General features: G+C 52.1%; 1 protein-coding gene across 1 annotated transcript in view; it reads right to left on the bottom strand.

Annotated features, from left to right (window-relative positions):
* Positions 1-14,855, bottom strand: part of INPP5D (inositol polyphosphate-5-phosphatase D) — a 135,642-nt gene that overhangs the window by 73,648 nt on the left and 47,139 nt on the right. Inside the window, exons 3-4 of the mRNA XM_081491016.1 lie at positions 6,156-6,306; positions 3,688-3,862 (exon numbers count right to left, since the gene is read on the bottom strand). Of these exons, the coding sequence (XP_081347142.1) occupies positions 3,688-3,862; positions 6,156-6,306 (326 nt within the window). The remainder of the gene's footprint in view (positions 1-3,687; positions 3,863-6,155; positions 6,307-14,855) is intronic.

Genomic DNA, 14,855 nt, shown 5'->3' with positions numbered 1-14,855 from the left:
CCCACCCATAAAGGCTGTTCTGGTATGTGGAAGGGAGCCATACTATACTGGCTGGGGATAGGAATATTTATCCTTTGACAAGGAGACAGAAGAGCTCTGAAAATGTACAGAGGACTTGCTTTCCTGCTTCATCTATTCCTAAAGACAGAATCTAAGGGCTGAGGGATGCTCTAGTCTAGGGATGGCAAATAGCTCCAGCTCACAGACCAACTCCCAAGTTCATGGCCAAAGGCCACCTGGAGTTCCATGTCAAGGAGGTTAGCAGTCATCGGAGGCTCTGAGGGGAAGTCTCTGTGATGAGTGATGGGCCTGGGGTATGGTAGTGACAGCCTAGGTGCTGGGCCTTCACACCTCCAACCCCTGCTCCCAGTCTGGTCCAGTGCCTTTCAGCTTCTGGATGAAGCACATGGGCCTGAGGCAGGACCTGTCCTCCCACAGGACAGCCCAGCAGAGGCAGAGCCCAGGCCTCATAGCACCAGGGCTGCCCCCGAGGCTGATCATATTTCTACATTCCATCTCCCAGCACAGGTTTTTTTCTGGTTAATTTTAAAAAATTGAATTTTTGTTCCTATAATAATGAACATTGTAATCAGAGCAAGTATGTCCTGAACATACCATACTAGTCACTCTGCTTACCATTTTCTGTTCATTTTCCTTTTTTAAAAAAAATTTTTATTTATTTATCTGACTATGTCAGGTCTTAGTTGCAGCACTCGGGATCTTTGCTTTTGGCATGTGGGCTCTTAGTTGCAGTATGTGGGATCTAGTTCCCTGACCAGGGATCGAACCCGGGCCCTCTGCAATGGTAGCACATAGTCTTAGCCACTGGAGCACCAGGGAAGTCCCTCATTTTCTCCTTTAATTCTCAAATCAATGTTATGAGGCAGATATTACTATTATTCTTATTCCACAAACAAGGAAACAGGGTGGGGTGGGGGAGGGGCTTAAGGACGTTGATTTACATGTGTGAAAAAATTCATACAAGCCTTAAATAGCTGTGCTCCAGCCTTGACATGCAATCAAGGTGAAACTAGAGGTTACAGTTTTTTTTCTGTAGGATCCTGGAAAGAATGAAAGGTTGTTGCTCTTAAGATTGAAAAGATATGGATTAGCCATTTTGACATACTTAGCTTAAGTTAGTTATCTATTCACATACCAGTCTTCATAATATTTAAGTTTCATCTATACTCATTCTGAGTCTTGATCCCGTTTCGGCCTCAGTCTGGTTTACTAAAAAGGACAAATCTCTCCTATAGCATTAAGATATGTACTTTTAACAGTTTTCATGCCTGTTAACTTGTAACTTTGAGGTCGTCAGTATTTGCTTTAGGAAGTTATGTCTGTTAAAAATGTTTGTTGTCAAAAAGTGTTGACATAAAGATGTAGACTCTGTTTATCAGAGAAAGTTGATTTTACTCAGTAGTCTTGTATTAACTATGATCTAACTGATTAGATCTAATTAACTTGCACAAAAGACTGTGCAGTTTGTCTTATAATTAAGAATAATCTAAAGGCAGTCCTCTGTGTACAAAGGTATTTCACAAGCAACATAGATTAACTTGCAACCACAAGGCAGACTCTTAGTTTTTCGTGCTCAGAAGAGAACTAAGGGCAGGCACCATAGTCCCTCCTGTGTGTTCCATCTGCACACATCCATCTCTAAGCAGAAGTTTTAGGCAAGTTCCAGGGCTGTCTGTTAGCTGAAAAGTCACACCAAAGAGGGCTTCCTAGCTGGTTCAGTGGTAAAGAATCTTCCTGCAATATAGGAGACATGAGATTGATTCCTGGGCCAGGAGGATACCCTGGAGAAGGAAATGGCAACCCACTCCAGTATTTTTGCCTGGGAAATCCCATGGACAGAGGAACCTGACGGTCTACAGTCCACGGAGTCACAAAAGAGTCGAACATGATTTAGCAACTAAATAGCAACAACACATCATAGAGGGCCACCTCCTGGTGCTCATTAGCCCTCAGCTGGCCGCACCGCCCTATCTCAGGAGCTGTGTGGAAGCTTGGCTGAACACTGCGTCCTGCCTCACAGGGCCCTGAGTCCCTTAAGAAGACATGGCCCTAGAGAGGAGGGACTGACAAGGAGATAGAGCCAAGAGAACACGTGGAAGAGTCAGGAGGAGCTGGGCAGCTGGGACACCATTGAGTATCTTTGCCTATTTCCTCAGGGACTGCACTGCACTTGGCACCTAAACCCTTCAAGAAATAGAGCCTCAAGGAAACGAAAACAATGGGCTCTGCATGGACTCTTTTAACAAGTATTTGTTATGCAGACACATATATCACGATGATCATGATAATGAATCAACCTATTTAAAGCATATTTAGCTTCTTGGTAAACAGAATGAGGAATTCCAGGAGGGTGCAGAGAATATAGCCTGGTAGGCCTGGAGAAGAACTAGAGGATATGTCAAGGTGGAAATAGGAAAACACCAGGTATCTTAGCAACCGGCAGCGTGTGTTCCTTCAGGCCTTTCCTTTGTATTTTGCCAAATCAGATGGCAGGGGAGCAGCCCTGGGTGTCATAAATGAAGCTTTCAAGCTGGAGATGTTGCATGAGCCCTGCCAATAGGATATTCTTTGGGAGGCCTTTTTCTCATAAAGAAACAAAAAATGTTTTGAAATGATTAATGCGTGGAAATGACTGTGTGCTAATTCATTCACTGAACACAGATCTAAGAGCTCTGACTCAAAGCAAGCGACATGCTGGGTGACATCCCTTGGCCTGTGCTCAAGTCAGGGCCTCTGATTGGCAAAATAACCAACACCCCTCCCAGGTAATACTGCCACCTTGCATCATCCAGCCTGAGCCTGCTAAGGGGGCAAAGGAGCTGCGGGACCTCACTGACATGGACCAATCTGGTGCCACGCATGGGACCAGATCCTGAGAACCCTGGATCAGGGTGAGTGAAACAAACCGGTAAAAGGATGGCATCTCACACCTTCCACCACACAGGCTTCCCTGGTGGCTCAGATGGTAAAGAATCTGCCTGCAATACAGACCTGGATTTGACCCCTGGGTCAGGAAGATTCCCTGGAGAATGGCATGGCAACCCACTCCGGTATTCTTGTCTGGAGAATCCTCTGGACAGAGGAGCCTGGCGGGCTACAGTCCATGGGGTCGCAAAAAGTCGGACACGACTGAACGACTAACATTTTCCACCACAAAGAAAGGAGTGGTACGCTGTGTAGACCTCACAGTTCACACCACCCATGGACTGTTGCTCTGGCCCATCTCCTGGTGACAAGGATGGTGGCCGCCTTTGCACGAGGCCCAGAGCAGATCCAGGCTGCAGTGCAGGCATCTCCTCTGCTGGGACCATCTGAATCAGGGAGAGGTGTTTGCGATGGGAATAGATGCCATGTGAGTTCACGGGAGGCCTCAGCCAAGGAATCACAGCCTAGGCCCCTGAGTCTGGAGCAGGGCCATGCCATTTGCAGCAGAGAATCGTCCATCATTCCAGAATCAGCTCCTGCCCTGGGGCCTGGGGGACACGGAGCATCTGGGCAGGGCTATTCAGTGCCCATTCGGTCACAGCCACCCTGAGAACTAGAGACCCATCATTGGGAGGCCAGTGGGCTCCATGACAGCCTGTGCTGAGGTGGAAGGGGCACCCCCAGGAGGCAAGCACGGGGTGAGCTGCCTGGGCGTCCTGGGGCCCCCAGGTGGAGACTCACCCACTGGTGTCCATGGTCTGCAATCGCTGGAACAATGTCTCCGAGAGGCTTGGCCGGCCGACCTCAGCGGCTCGAGGGTTCTCGATGGAAGCAGGGGCCTCCTTAGTCTCGCATGGCCCCGCAGATAAAGGGATGATGTTTCTGGGTGGCAACTCGGGCGGAGACAGGGTCCCTTCTACCCAAGACAAGACCAGGAGAGCCGTCTGGGCCGAGTGCACCCTCCCTCAGCATCGCCCCCCTCCGCCCCGCCCCGCGCCCTCTGTTGGTGATCTCACCCACCCTCCCATCACGTGGGGTCCAGGCCAGGTGCCCACTATCCCTGCTCCTTTGCCATCTGACTCTGGGGGAGCTGGCCAAGGGCAGGGACCTGGTCTTGGTGGTCTTTGGCCCAGGGCCCAGCAGAGAGTTTGTCCCATTGAGACGTTCTGAGAACACCTGCTGGGATAAGATGGCCACACCAGGCAGGGATGCTGGCCTTGGACGGGTGGAATCAGCCACCTCAGCAGCTCAGCAGGACAGCTGGCTGTGGGGCAGAGCAGGGGCCCTGGACCAGCCGACACGGGGTGCCCATCATGGGAGGAGCAGGGTGAGGAGCAGGCAGGCCCCAGCCACACTCCCACCTAGGCCCCCTTTTCTCTGGACTTTCCAGCCTCCATCCTTCCTTCTCTCTCCCTCCAGACCCTCAGAGACAATGGAAGAGAATGAGGGGCTCCCTCCACCCAAGTGACCAGACTCAGCTTGGGAGATGGGGCTCCTGCCCACTCACTGGGGAAAACTTCCACCCTGCATATAGCAGAGATTGTGGGGGGGTGAGTCCTGAGCCTCTGGGGCCTGTGACATCTTGTCCCAGCCTCTCCCCACATGGAATGGCCACCCGCATGGGCCTGGCCACAGACCTCCGCCAGGGACATCCTCTTTGGAGGATGAGTCCTTGACTTCCTCACCTGGCCTAGGTTCTTTCGATGGTTATGAGTCTGTTTAGAGCCCCAGAGGGGCGTGCAGCACCTTGAGGAGACCTGAGCCAAATCTGACACCTTGGACTGGACAGGTGGGGCGGGGGTGGGGCGGGGTGGGAGTTAGGGGGGGCGGGGGAGGGGTAGGGGTGGGGTGGGTGTGGGGAGGCTCTGCTTCAAGCCAACAACAGGGTCTTGCTTGGGGAAGGGAAACCGGTCATCGTGAGATTGTGCTTCTCTTTCCAGTTCTTTTGGGGAGGCCTTTTTCTAGGGTCGGGGTCTTTCTAGACCACCATGCCCAGAGGGGAAGAAATAGGGGGCGGTTTGTGTGAGAGGGAGTGCAGAGGGCATTTCAGCAGGATGGCATCTCAGGGTCGAGGCCCAGCCTGGACTTCTGGGGACCACTGGGTGACATGCGGCTCCGGGCACAGCCCTGGCGAGTGCCCCAGACTCACGGTGGACGTGTCAGCTCTGGCTATGTCACAGCCGAGGGCACCTCTTTCTGGGCCAGGGGAGGCGAGAAGGGGCACAGCTGCCTCAGCCCATGCAGAACTGAGCGCCTTTGAACACACTCTAGCTGGGCCTCACCTCCAGGAGCAGATGGCTAGTCAGAGCTGACCCGCTGGTGAGGCCGCTGAGGCATTGTGCAATCGCTCGAGGTGGGTCTCCAGGAAGGTAATGGAAAGGGGGCCCGCAGAGGTGGGGGAAAGGACGCCCCCTGCATGGCTGGTAGCCGGGGACAGGAGGAGCCAGGCCGGGGACCTCGGCACCTCTGGGTTAGTCTGTCTTTGCGGGGAGACCCCAGGGGTCTTGTTAGTTCTAGGCCCTGGGACCTGGGACTCAGGGGGAGCCCTGACGGGTTGAGAGGTTCAGTTACGTATCTCAGGGCTTTCTTTTAGGACCTGAACATTAAGGGGAAGAGAAGGGGCGCTCCCTGGCTGCACTGCCTCGCTCTGTCCAACTCTTGCCTGTGTGTCTGTCCCTCCACTGTTAAAGCAGCAGGACTGACTCTCAGATACCTTTCAGGGGCTGTACTTTTTTTTGTTTGTTTTAATGATACTCTCACGAAACACCTTTTTCATCCTTCCAGTTTGGTGCAATGATCTCTTCCTCTCTCCTCTTTACAGCAAAATTCAGCTAATTATTTTGACAATGATTTTAACAGCATCGAGTGTTAACTGTGTACTAGGCTCTGGGATCTACATTGACTCATATGATGACACCAAGAGGTAGACATGATCTTTAGTGTCTCTTTAAGAGAGGTCTGTGGTTCTGAGAGGTTAAGCAATTCATCCGAGGTCACACAGCTAAGAAGATGGGGAGCAGGAAGTTTGACCCAGGTCTGTCTGACCCCAGAGCCTGTGTTCCTAACAGGTCTTTAACCGCCGTGTCACCCACTCTGATAACCGGGCCCGCCGAATCTACAATCACTTGAAGTGAGAGAAATACCCCAGAACTTCACCCCGGGACTCAGATGGCAGGATCCCAAGGCACTCTCCCTCCGTCCTTTCCTACCTGTCTCCTCTTCTGGTTCATCTCCCGTGTCCTCCTCCTCCAGGGGCACAGGATACTGCAGGTGGGTCACCAGACCCATGTTTTCCTTCTTGTAAAACTCGATGAGCTGGTCCAGCTTGGTGAAGAATCTCATGGGGACGCCTTCAGACGCCTGAGGACAAATCCCAAACAGAAGCACATTGAACTGACTGGAACACCATCCAACCACAAAGGCCACCTGCAGTGGAGACCAACGAGACCAAGGAAGTGACCACAATCCAGAAAAAGTCCTGGGCTCCCACACAGGGCCTGGCCAGCATGCCCACACCCTCACAGCCTGTAACCAGCGGCCTCTAACAGCCAGTCTGCAAAAGGCACAAATAGAACAGTTAAAAAAAATTTTTTTTCTTTCAGTTTAAAAGAACATTTTTCTTTTAAAAAGTATTATGTTGCAGAAATAATGCATTTTCATTATGAAAAAAATTTTAAATACAGAATTTAAAAAAATCATCTGTAGTTCCACAACCCCAAGAGACATATTTTCAATAGTTTATTTTTTCTAGACTGTTGTGTATTTGTATGTTTGTGTGTGTGTGTGTTTGGTAGGGAGAGTTATTAACCCTTCTCCCCCAAGAGCATTTATTTTTAAATACGAGAAAAATCTATTCTAGCAATTGTTTTATTTTTATGTTTTTCATTCGATATGATTCTGTTTTAGGAAAACTCAGAAAATGGTCAAGGCAGCACAAAAAACTTCCCTGATTTGCATCTCTGTTGCTAATGGCAGGGCAAAGGGAGGGTAATTCTGGGTTGTTCAATGCCCTGGGGCCAGGTCTCCTTATCTCTTGCTCAACGGCTCCAGCTGGAAACTCAAGTTCGGCTGCAGCCCACGTCACCCACCGAGGCCCCGCCCCAGCCGAGGCTCTGCCCCTGTGGAGGCCCCACCCCTGATGCGGCCCCGCCCCTGCCGAGGCCCCACCCACACGAAGGCGCCACCTCTGTGATTACCCTCGCTGGATCATCAGGCAGCAGGGCAGGATGAAGAACTGCAAGCAGGATATTTAGGGCCTCCGGGATGCTGTGCCCTACGCTCCTAACCCACCATGCCCCAGCGTCCTGTCCATCCTCCCTGTCCAGCTCCCTGATCCACCTCCCCTTGGTGTCCCATCCCAAGGAACTTGCACCATTGTCTCCCCACTGGCCCAGCCAAAAACCCAGAAGACTGCCTCCTCCAACAACACGCAGAGGGCAAAGCGGACGGTGTAAGAGAGGGAAGACAGCCGGAGATGGACCAGGACCCAGAACCTGTCCTTGAGCCCTGCTCCTGGTGGTAACCCCAAGTCGTGATGCGGATGCGTTCGCCTTCAGTGATTCCGCTCCGTCACTCCCCTTTACTCAGGCTCCACACTTGCCTCTCTGTCTCTCTCTCCACATGTATTTGTGTGTGTAGTACAATGCACACATGTATAAATCTATACGTGAGGGCACATCTGTGTATCTGAGTGTGTGGCTTAAGCTATTTAGTAAATTAGTAAAGAGTTTAACAAAAGGGTGTTTTGATTTTTTTCAATAAATTCCCTTGCTTTCACAAAGCCCCACATTAAAGCAATTTCTTTTGAGCATCATCGAACCAGAGAGATCTCAGCAGCGGCCGCCAGGCCACCTAAAAAGTAACTTAAATAGGTTCAAAACCCGAAGTGAGAGGCATAACAAAACTAATTTGACACGACACAGGGTCAATGAATTCAATTCAGTTAGAGCAGTCATGACAGGTGTCATCCTGTTAAAGAATTTACAGCTAATGGGTGACAAGCCATTAGGCATATGGAAAAAGGATGTGAAAATATCAAAGAAAGTCAAGGTGAAATGACTCATGTGTGAGTCTGGAAAAGGGTTCTTAGCTGGAAGATGTCTGGGGAATGTGTGTTTGAGACAGCATATGAACTGTGGGAATTAGATGCCCTGATGCTAAGACATATATTATTTTAGGTACTGCTAACAGCTAAAGCATAAAACAAGATACACCATCATTCTGTGGGCACAGCTGACTTCAGAGACGTTTACGTGACAAGCACCTTAGAAATGATGAAACATGCGGGATACTAAGCGTGCAGAACAGTTGTGTGTGTGTGTGTTAGTCGCTCAGTCGTGTCTGACTGTTTGCAACCCCATGGACTGTAACCTGCTAGGCTCCTCTGTCCATGCGATTTTCCAGGCAAGTATACTGTAGTGGGTGGCCATTTCCTTCTCCAGGGGATTTTCCCAACCAGAGATCGAACCCAAGTCTCCCACATTGCAAACAGATTCTTTACTGTTTCAGCCACCAGGGGGGCCTGCAGAACAGAAGACTCTAAAATTCACCTAAACACTATGGATCCAGTGAGTGGGGAGAGCTGTTGGTGAGAGAGAGAGACACTGGGCCCCTGCCCGTGCTAGGACTGAACACAGAGGCCAGGGAGCCAGGGCCTGGCGAACGTGGGCTGCTGGCCACCAAGGTGGCCCAGGCTCCCAGGAAGGTAAACAATGAGTCCAGTCTCCAGGAAGGCGGAGCTAACCAAGGAGAGGGCGCTCGGTGGCCCTGTTTGTGGAGCGTCGCCTTCCTGCACATGTTGTATCTCAGCTCCCAGGAGGGGAGCAGCCAGGGCAACCTAGGGCGCCTAAGGGATGGGTCTGCAGGCAGCAGTCGACCCCAAAGCACAGACTTGCTGTGCACACGTGGGTCAGTGGGGAGGAAGCAGGCTGTCTGAGCAGGTGGACACAGACACACGGACGCAGAAGAAATGGTGAAGGCAGGATGCCAGCAGGGCCACAGGGCTCCCTGGGAGGGATGTCCCTGAGAAAATGTCCTCATAAGTCTCTGTCATTGGCACTGAGACTTGAAGGGCTTCTCAGACACTCCTTGAGAGCTGAGGTTCAAAGCACATTTGAGAACAGGGGCAGGAGGAGAGAAAGGTCAGGGTGCCCAGGGTTGTGGAGGCTCCTGAGCTGGCCAGACTCATTCAGGGGGGTCTGGACATGGGGGTCGGAGGCTCCATGTGCCCAGGAAGAAGCAGCCCCGCCACGGCCTTCTCATGCCTGTGCTGGGCTGAGATAGGCCCTCCGTCGAGGCAGGAAGATGGCCAAATCAAAGCCGACACTGGGAGTCGGGGCTTCCAAGTGGACAGTGCCTTGACCGTGGGGAACCGGCGCCTGGTCAAGTCCATATGTGCCTGCCCGTGGTGCAGCCCGTTGCCGGGGGCAGGGTCTGCTTGCTGTCATGTCCCCAGGTGGAGCTGCAGGGCTGGACTGTTGGGGCAGGGGCGCTTGGATGGACTTGCAGTACCAGGGTCAGGATGGATACTCGGGGGGAGAGAGGGCCAGAGATGACCCTCAGTGGGCCTGGGAGGGGGTACAGAGAAATGGCTGGGGGAGCGGAGGTAGCAGGGGAGCACTCCCTCCCTTTACACTGCTCCCCCAAACTGATACCCCCAAAGTGATGCCTTTTCAACAATTTAATGTAAAACATCTGACTGCGAGGTCATTGTGTGTATCATCAGATCCAGGCAGGAAACAGATGCCATGTTCAGCTGCAGGGTTTGGGAAGAATTTAGTGGACAGGGTGTAGGAATACCAATAAGAGGGGGTGCGGCCCTCCACCGCCAGTGAAGTGGGGCATCAGTGTCCACCCTGGACCGACCGTGGGGGAGGGTGGACTCGGGACCCAAAGAGGCTGCCAGAGCAGGAGCTGAAGCCTCTGTGAAGCCAACCCCCAGACCCTGCAGGGAGGGGATGGGAGAGGAAGGTCCCCCACCCTCCAACACCCATCTGTGCTTGGCATTTGCCCAACCCAACAGGAAACCAGGAGACTCGGAGGGAGTCCGGGCTTGAACGCAGCTGGCAGCCGCACACGGAGCCTGAGTGACAAGACGCCCAGGAAGCGGCAGGAAGGCAGGGCCCCCGAGTCCTGTGGGCAAGGGCAGCCCCCGCAGCGGGAGGGGGACCTGCCAGGCTTCTGGGGCTGGGGCCACCCTGGGTCCCTAACAGCCGCCAGACTGCCTTCCTCATTCCGCAGACGCTGCCTTCCTGAAGAGATCCCCGAAGTCATTTTGAAACAGAGAAGGAAACCCTGAAGGCCCACGCTAGCCAAGCACTGCGGACGCGGCCCTGCGCAGTTACAGAAGGGGGATTTCTGCTCTGTGACAGCCCTCGCTCCATGAACAAATACAAAAGCCTTCTCTCTGGAGCAGACGTCTAGCGCACAGAGCAGACAGCGTGATCTGAAAAAGCCCATAGCAACAATTCCTACGGTAAGTTGGCTTTTCATTCACAACATGCGGGGCAAAGAGCAGGCAGCCCTCAGGGATCAACTGAATGGACATGACTTTATGTTCATCACCAAAAGTGATACAGAAGGGGGAAAAAAAACACAGTTCAGATCCTGAGACAAAACACTTGACTGATTTCTTGCCTCCCCTTTCCAGGTCTATGGAAATTTCCAGGTGATTTCCAGCAAGATCGTTTCAAGATATGCAGAGAGTGACTCACCAGTCGGACCTGCTCCCTCTACAAGCTGCTAAGTTTTTGAAAGAGAGGGACTCTGCTTGGTTTAGCCTCACATGGTCACCCAAGTGCCTTGCAAGGGTAATGACAGGCCCTAGCCCTGTTTGGGGAGATGTGTGCCTTGCCTGAAACCAACCTCACGGTTGAAAAGCTCTAGCTGGAGACACATTAGTGTGGCTTACTGAGCTGAGCCTGGCCAGGAGAGGTCCCTTCACCCTAGGGCTTGGCACCTGTGCGTACCCACGTACAGTACTCCTGGGAAGCTGCAGGGCACCAGGGAACCCCTCCACCACCCGGGCCACCAGGGTCTTTAAAACAAAGGACAGCAGATGTCCAGACTGTGGGTGGCTCTGGGCTGTGGCCTCTGAGAAATGCTTTGTCCCCAGAACCAGTTCTTGCGCTCTGACGTTCGGGCGTGGTCCAGATGGAGAGGGAGCAGGGCAGGGAGGCCGGAGCGCTGGGCAGGCTGAACTTTCCCAGAAGATAATTTTAACTTCACACCGTCTGCTGCCTCTAAGTGGGGAACTGAAAGGAGGCAAGCCCCACCAACCCCTCCCCACCCCAGGAGGAAGCCGACGAGGGGGTCAGGAAGAGGCTGCTGCCTTCATTTTAAAATGAAAAGTATATAAAAGCATTGTGGAAATTTTACAAATAATGGGAAAGTGTTAAGAAGTGGGGTGGGGGAGGGGATTTGCTCATTACATCACTACAGCAAAGTGTTTCTTTTAAGTCCGTAGGAAAGTCTCTGTGCTCTGCCGTACTCAGTCGTGTCTGACTCTTTGCGACTCTATGGACTGTATCCCTCCAGCCTCTTCTGTCCATGGGATAAGAATCCTGGAGTGGGTTGCTCTGCCCTCCTCCAGGGGATCTTCCCAACCCAGGGATCGAACCTGTGTCTCTTGTCTCTGGCATTAGCAGGCGGGTTCTTTACCGCTAGCACCACTTGAGAAGCCCAGAAGAGTCTCTAGAAAGATCTTAAGTGGGGAAACAGCACCATTTGTCTGCTGTGAGGAGAATGGCAGGGAGGGGTGTGGGTGGCGGGTGTCAGGACGATTTCTGTTTTCCTGGTGCTGAGACCCCCTGCCTGAGGAGGCTGAAAGGGCGATGGAGGCCTTAGAGGCGGTAGTGGGGGAGAGCTGGATTCAGCCCAGGCCTCGGAGCCGTCAGACTTGGGGCTCCCACCCGTCCAGAGAGGCAACGGCCCTGATGGAGTGGAGTGAGGGAGAGTGCGGAATTTGGCTGTCTGGGCCCAGCGCCCCCTCCCACCTCCACCCCCCAGCATCGCTCCCTCCACTCAGGTATCAGCCCTGCCGGGGCTGGACTGCTGCCCCACCCTGTCCTGCCCGCCTCTCACAGTCTGGAAGCCATTTCCTCCAGCCCTATCTCTGCCCTCCCCATCTCTGCCAGACCCTCAAAGGCTTTCCTTGGTCTTCCTTCTGCCCTCAGGACTGGTCTGAATCTTTAATTGCCTCCTCTCCCCTCAAACCTCCAACTTGGGGAAAGGAGGGAGAGGCAGGGGGACCAGGTCACGGGTCTCGTGGTTCTGTTGGGCCCTGCAGAGTTTGGGTTTTGTTTTAAGAGCGGTGTAAGCGGGTGCTGCCCCGCTCCTGCCCCACCCCCAGCATCCCCACTCTGAACTGGGGAGGTGCTGTGGAGGGGGAGGGCGCCAGGGTGGAGATGGACCTGGAGCAGCCTTGTTGACACACCTGGAAGGGGATGGTATCTGACCCGGAATGGACCCCAAAGGTGTCTCCTTAAAAGCCGATCAGCCCTTCCTCTTGGAGACGTGCTTCCTTTCCATGCTCTTCCTTTGAAGTGGCCGGAGCGCCTGGGGCACTGGGGCTAGGGCCGAGGAAGTGGTCAGCAGGCAGAGGATGTAGATGGGGCAGGGAAGCTCAGGGCCTGGCTGGGGCCTGGGGCAGCCGAGCAGGAGACTGGCAAACGATGAAAGATAAGGAGAGATGGGAGCTGGGCTTCTTGCTGCCGGAGAAGGGAGTGGGGAGAGACTGAACTTTGTCTGCAGTATCGGGCTGGAAGGGGAAGCATCAGTGTGAACGCAGGTTAATATTTTTTACGAATGCAAGTAAATACTGATGCAGGTGTGTGAGTGTGTATGTTTGTCCACACACATTTCCTAGTTCTGTCTTGCAGGAGGATCCAGAAGCAATAACTCCCCAGTTGCAATGAGCCAACCTAAATACTGTAGTGCTAAGTCTAGTGCTGAGTTGCTTCAGCTGTGTCCGACTCTTTGTGACCCCCATGGACTGTAGCCCGCCAGGCTCCTCGTCCATGGGATTTTCAGGGCAAGAATACTGGAGCGGGTTGCCATTTCCTTCTCCAGGGGATGTTCCCAATCCAGGGATTGAACCTGCATCTTCTACATTGGCAGGCAGGTTATTTACCACTAGCGCCACCTGGGAAGCCCAGGTGTAAATACTGTAAGTCCCCTACATATGAATGAGTTCCAGTCTGAGAATGGGTTCATAAATCCAATTTTTCTGTAAGTCCAAGAAAGTTAGCCTAGGTACCCAACTGACACAATTGGCCATACAGTACTATATTGTAATAAGTTTATAATACTTTTCATATAAATAATATATAACAAACAAACAAGAAAACATTTTTAATCTTACAGTACGTCACCTTGAAAAGCGCAGTAGTACAGGACAGCAGCTGGCATACAGGGACTGGCATCAAGCGAACAGGCAAGCAGAGTTACTGCAGGAGGGAGAGGAGGTACAGCTGAAGGATCTCCAGCAACAGGAGACGGAGGGCAAGCTGCAATGTTGCTCATGCCTGACGCAGATGGAATGCACGTTTGCATCCTTGGAAGTTCACAACTTGAAGGTCTGTATGTAGGGGACTTACTGTACCACCCTCCACCAGGAAGAACCAGCTCCTTGGATGGCTGAACTTGGAGTCGGAACAGGAAAGGTATAAGGTGAGCCTGGAACATCTCTTACCCCAGAAAGTAAATGTTCAAAAAATGATGCAGATTTGTCAAAAGGATAGGAGTCAGGAGATGATGGAAAGGATGGTTGAAAGGACCATCTGGCGCAATCTGAGCATCAAAATGAATACTAAAAATAGTGATCATTTATTGAATAAAATAGAAGTTCATGAGTCTATACAGATGTAAACAAATGATCCAGGAAAGCTCTTTTCACAGTAGAATGCCAACTAGTAACTGTCACAGGGATGATGGGAACAGTCACCGTTTGGCAACCATCATAGTAATAATGGATTCGGGAAAGAATCAACAGACGCCAAAGATGCCAAGACTAGTGGGTGAGACTTTGAGGAGGAGTGGGCTCTCTAGATTGTCCCAACATATCTTCTTCACAAAAGAGTGCATCCTTTAAAAGGGGAAGATAGTACTTTTTCAAAGAGGAAACTTGGCTAACCCCACCTTAACCAAGTGGCAAAGTTAACTTCCCCAGTAATGGGACAAAGTGACACAGTGCTCTCCTGGGACCAGTACACGGAGGACACAGCAGGGCTTCTGTGGTACCTGCCAAAATGCAGCCCCTGGACCCAGTTACATGGAGTCACCTAAAAACCCCACACTGAGGGATAGCCTACAAAATTACCAGCCTATTCTCTGCAAAAATGCCAAGTTTCATCCAACTAGTCAATCCTAAAGGAAATCAACCCTGAACTGATGCTGAAGCTGAAGCTCCAATACTTTGGCACCTGATGTGAAGAGCCAACTCACTGGGAAAGACCTTGGTGCTGGGAAAGATTGAGGGCAAAAGGAGAACAGGACAGCAGAGGATGAGATGGTTGGATGGCATCATCGACTCAATGGACATGAGTTTGAGCAAACTCTGGGAGATGGTGAAGGACAGGGAAGCCTGGCGTGCTGCAGTTCATGGGGTCACAAAAAGTCGGACACGACTGAGCGACTAAGAAAGTGAAAGTGTTAGTCACTCAGTCATGTTCAACTCTTTGCGACCCCATGGACTGTAGCCTGCCTGCCAGGCTCCTCTGTCCATGGAATTCTCCAGGCAAGAGTACTGGAGTGGATTGCCATTCCCTTCTCCAGGGCATCTTCCCAACCCAGGGATGGAATCAGGGTCTCCTGCATGGCAGGCAGATTCTTGACTGTCTGAGTCACCAGGGAAGCCCCTAACAACAAGGGATGTGATATTTACAAGCAACAAGGGAGCCTGGATTAGACTT

Source organism: Giraffa tippelskirchi, chromosome 5, assembly GCF_054371585.1.
Source record: "Giraffa tippelskirchi isolate mGirTip1 chromosome 5, T2T-mGirTip1v1.2.pri, whole genome shotgun sequence".
NCBI lineage: Eukaryota > Metazoa > Chordata > Mammalia > Artiodactyla > Giraffidae > Giraffa > Giraffa tippelskirchi.
The sequence above is the reverse complement of the archived record's forward strand: the minus strand, read 5'-3'. Positions and strand labels throughout refer to the sequence as shown.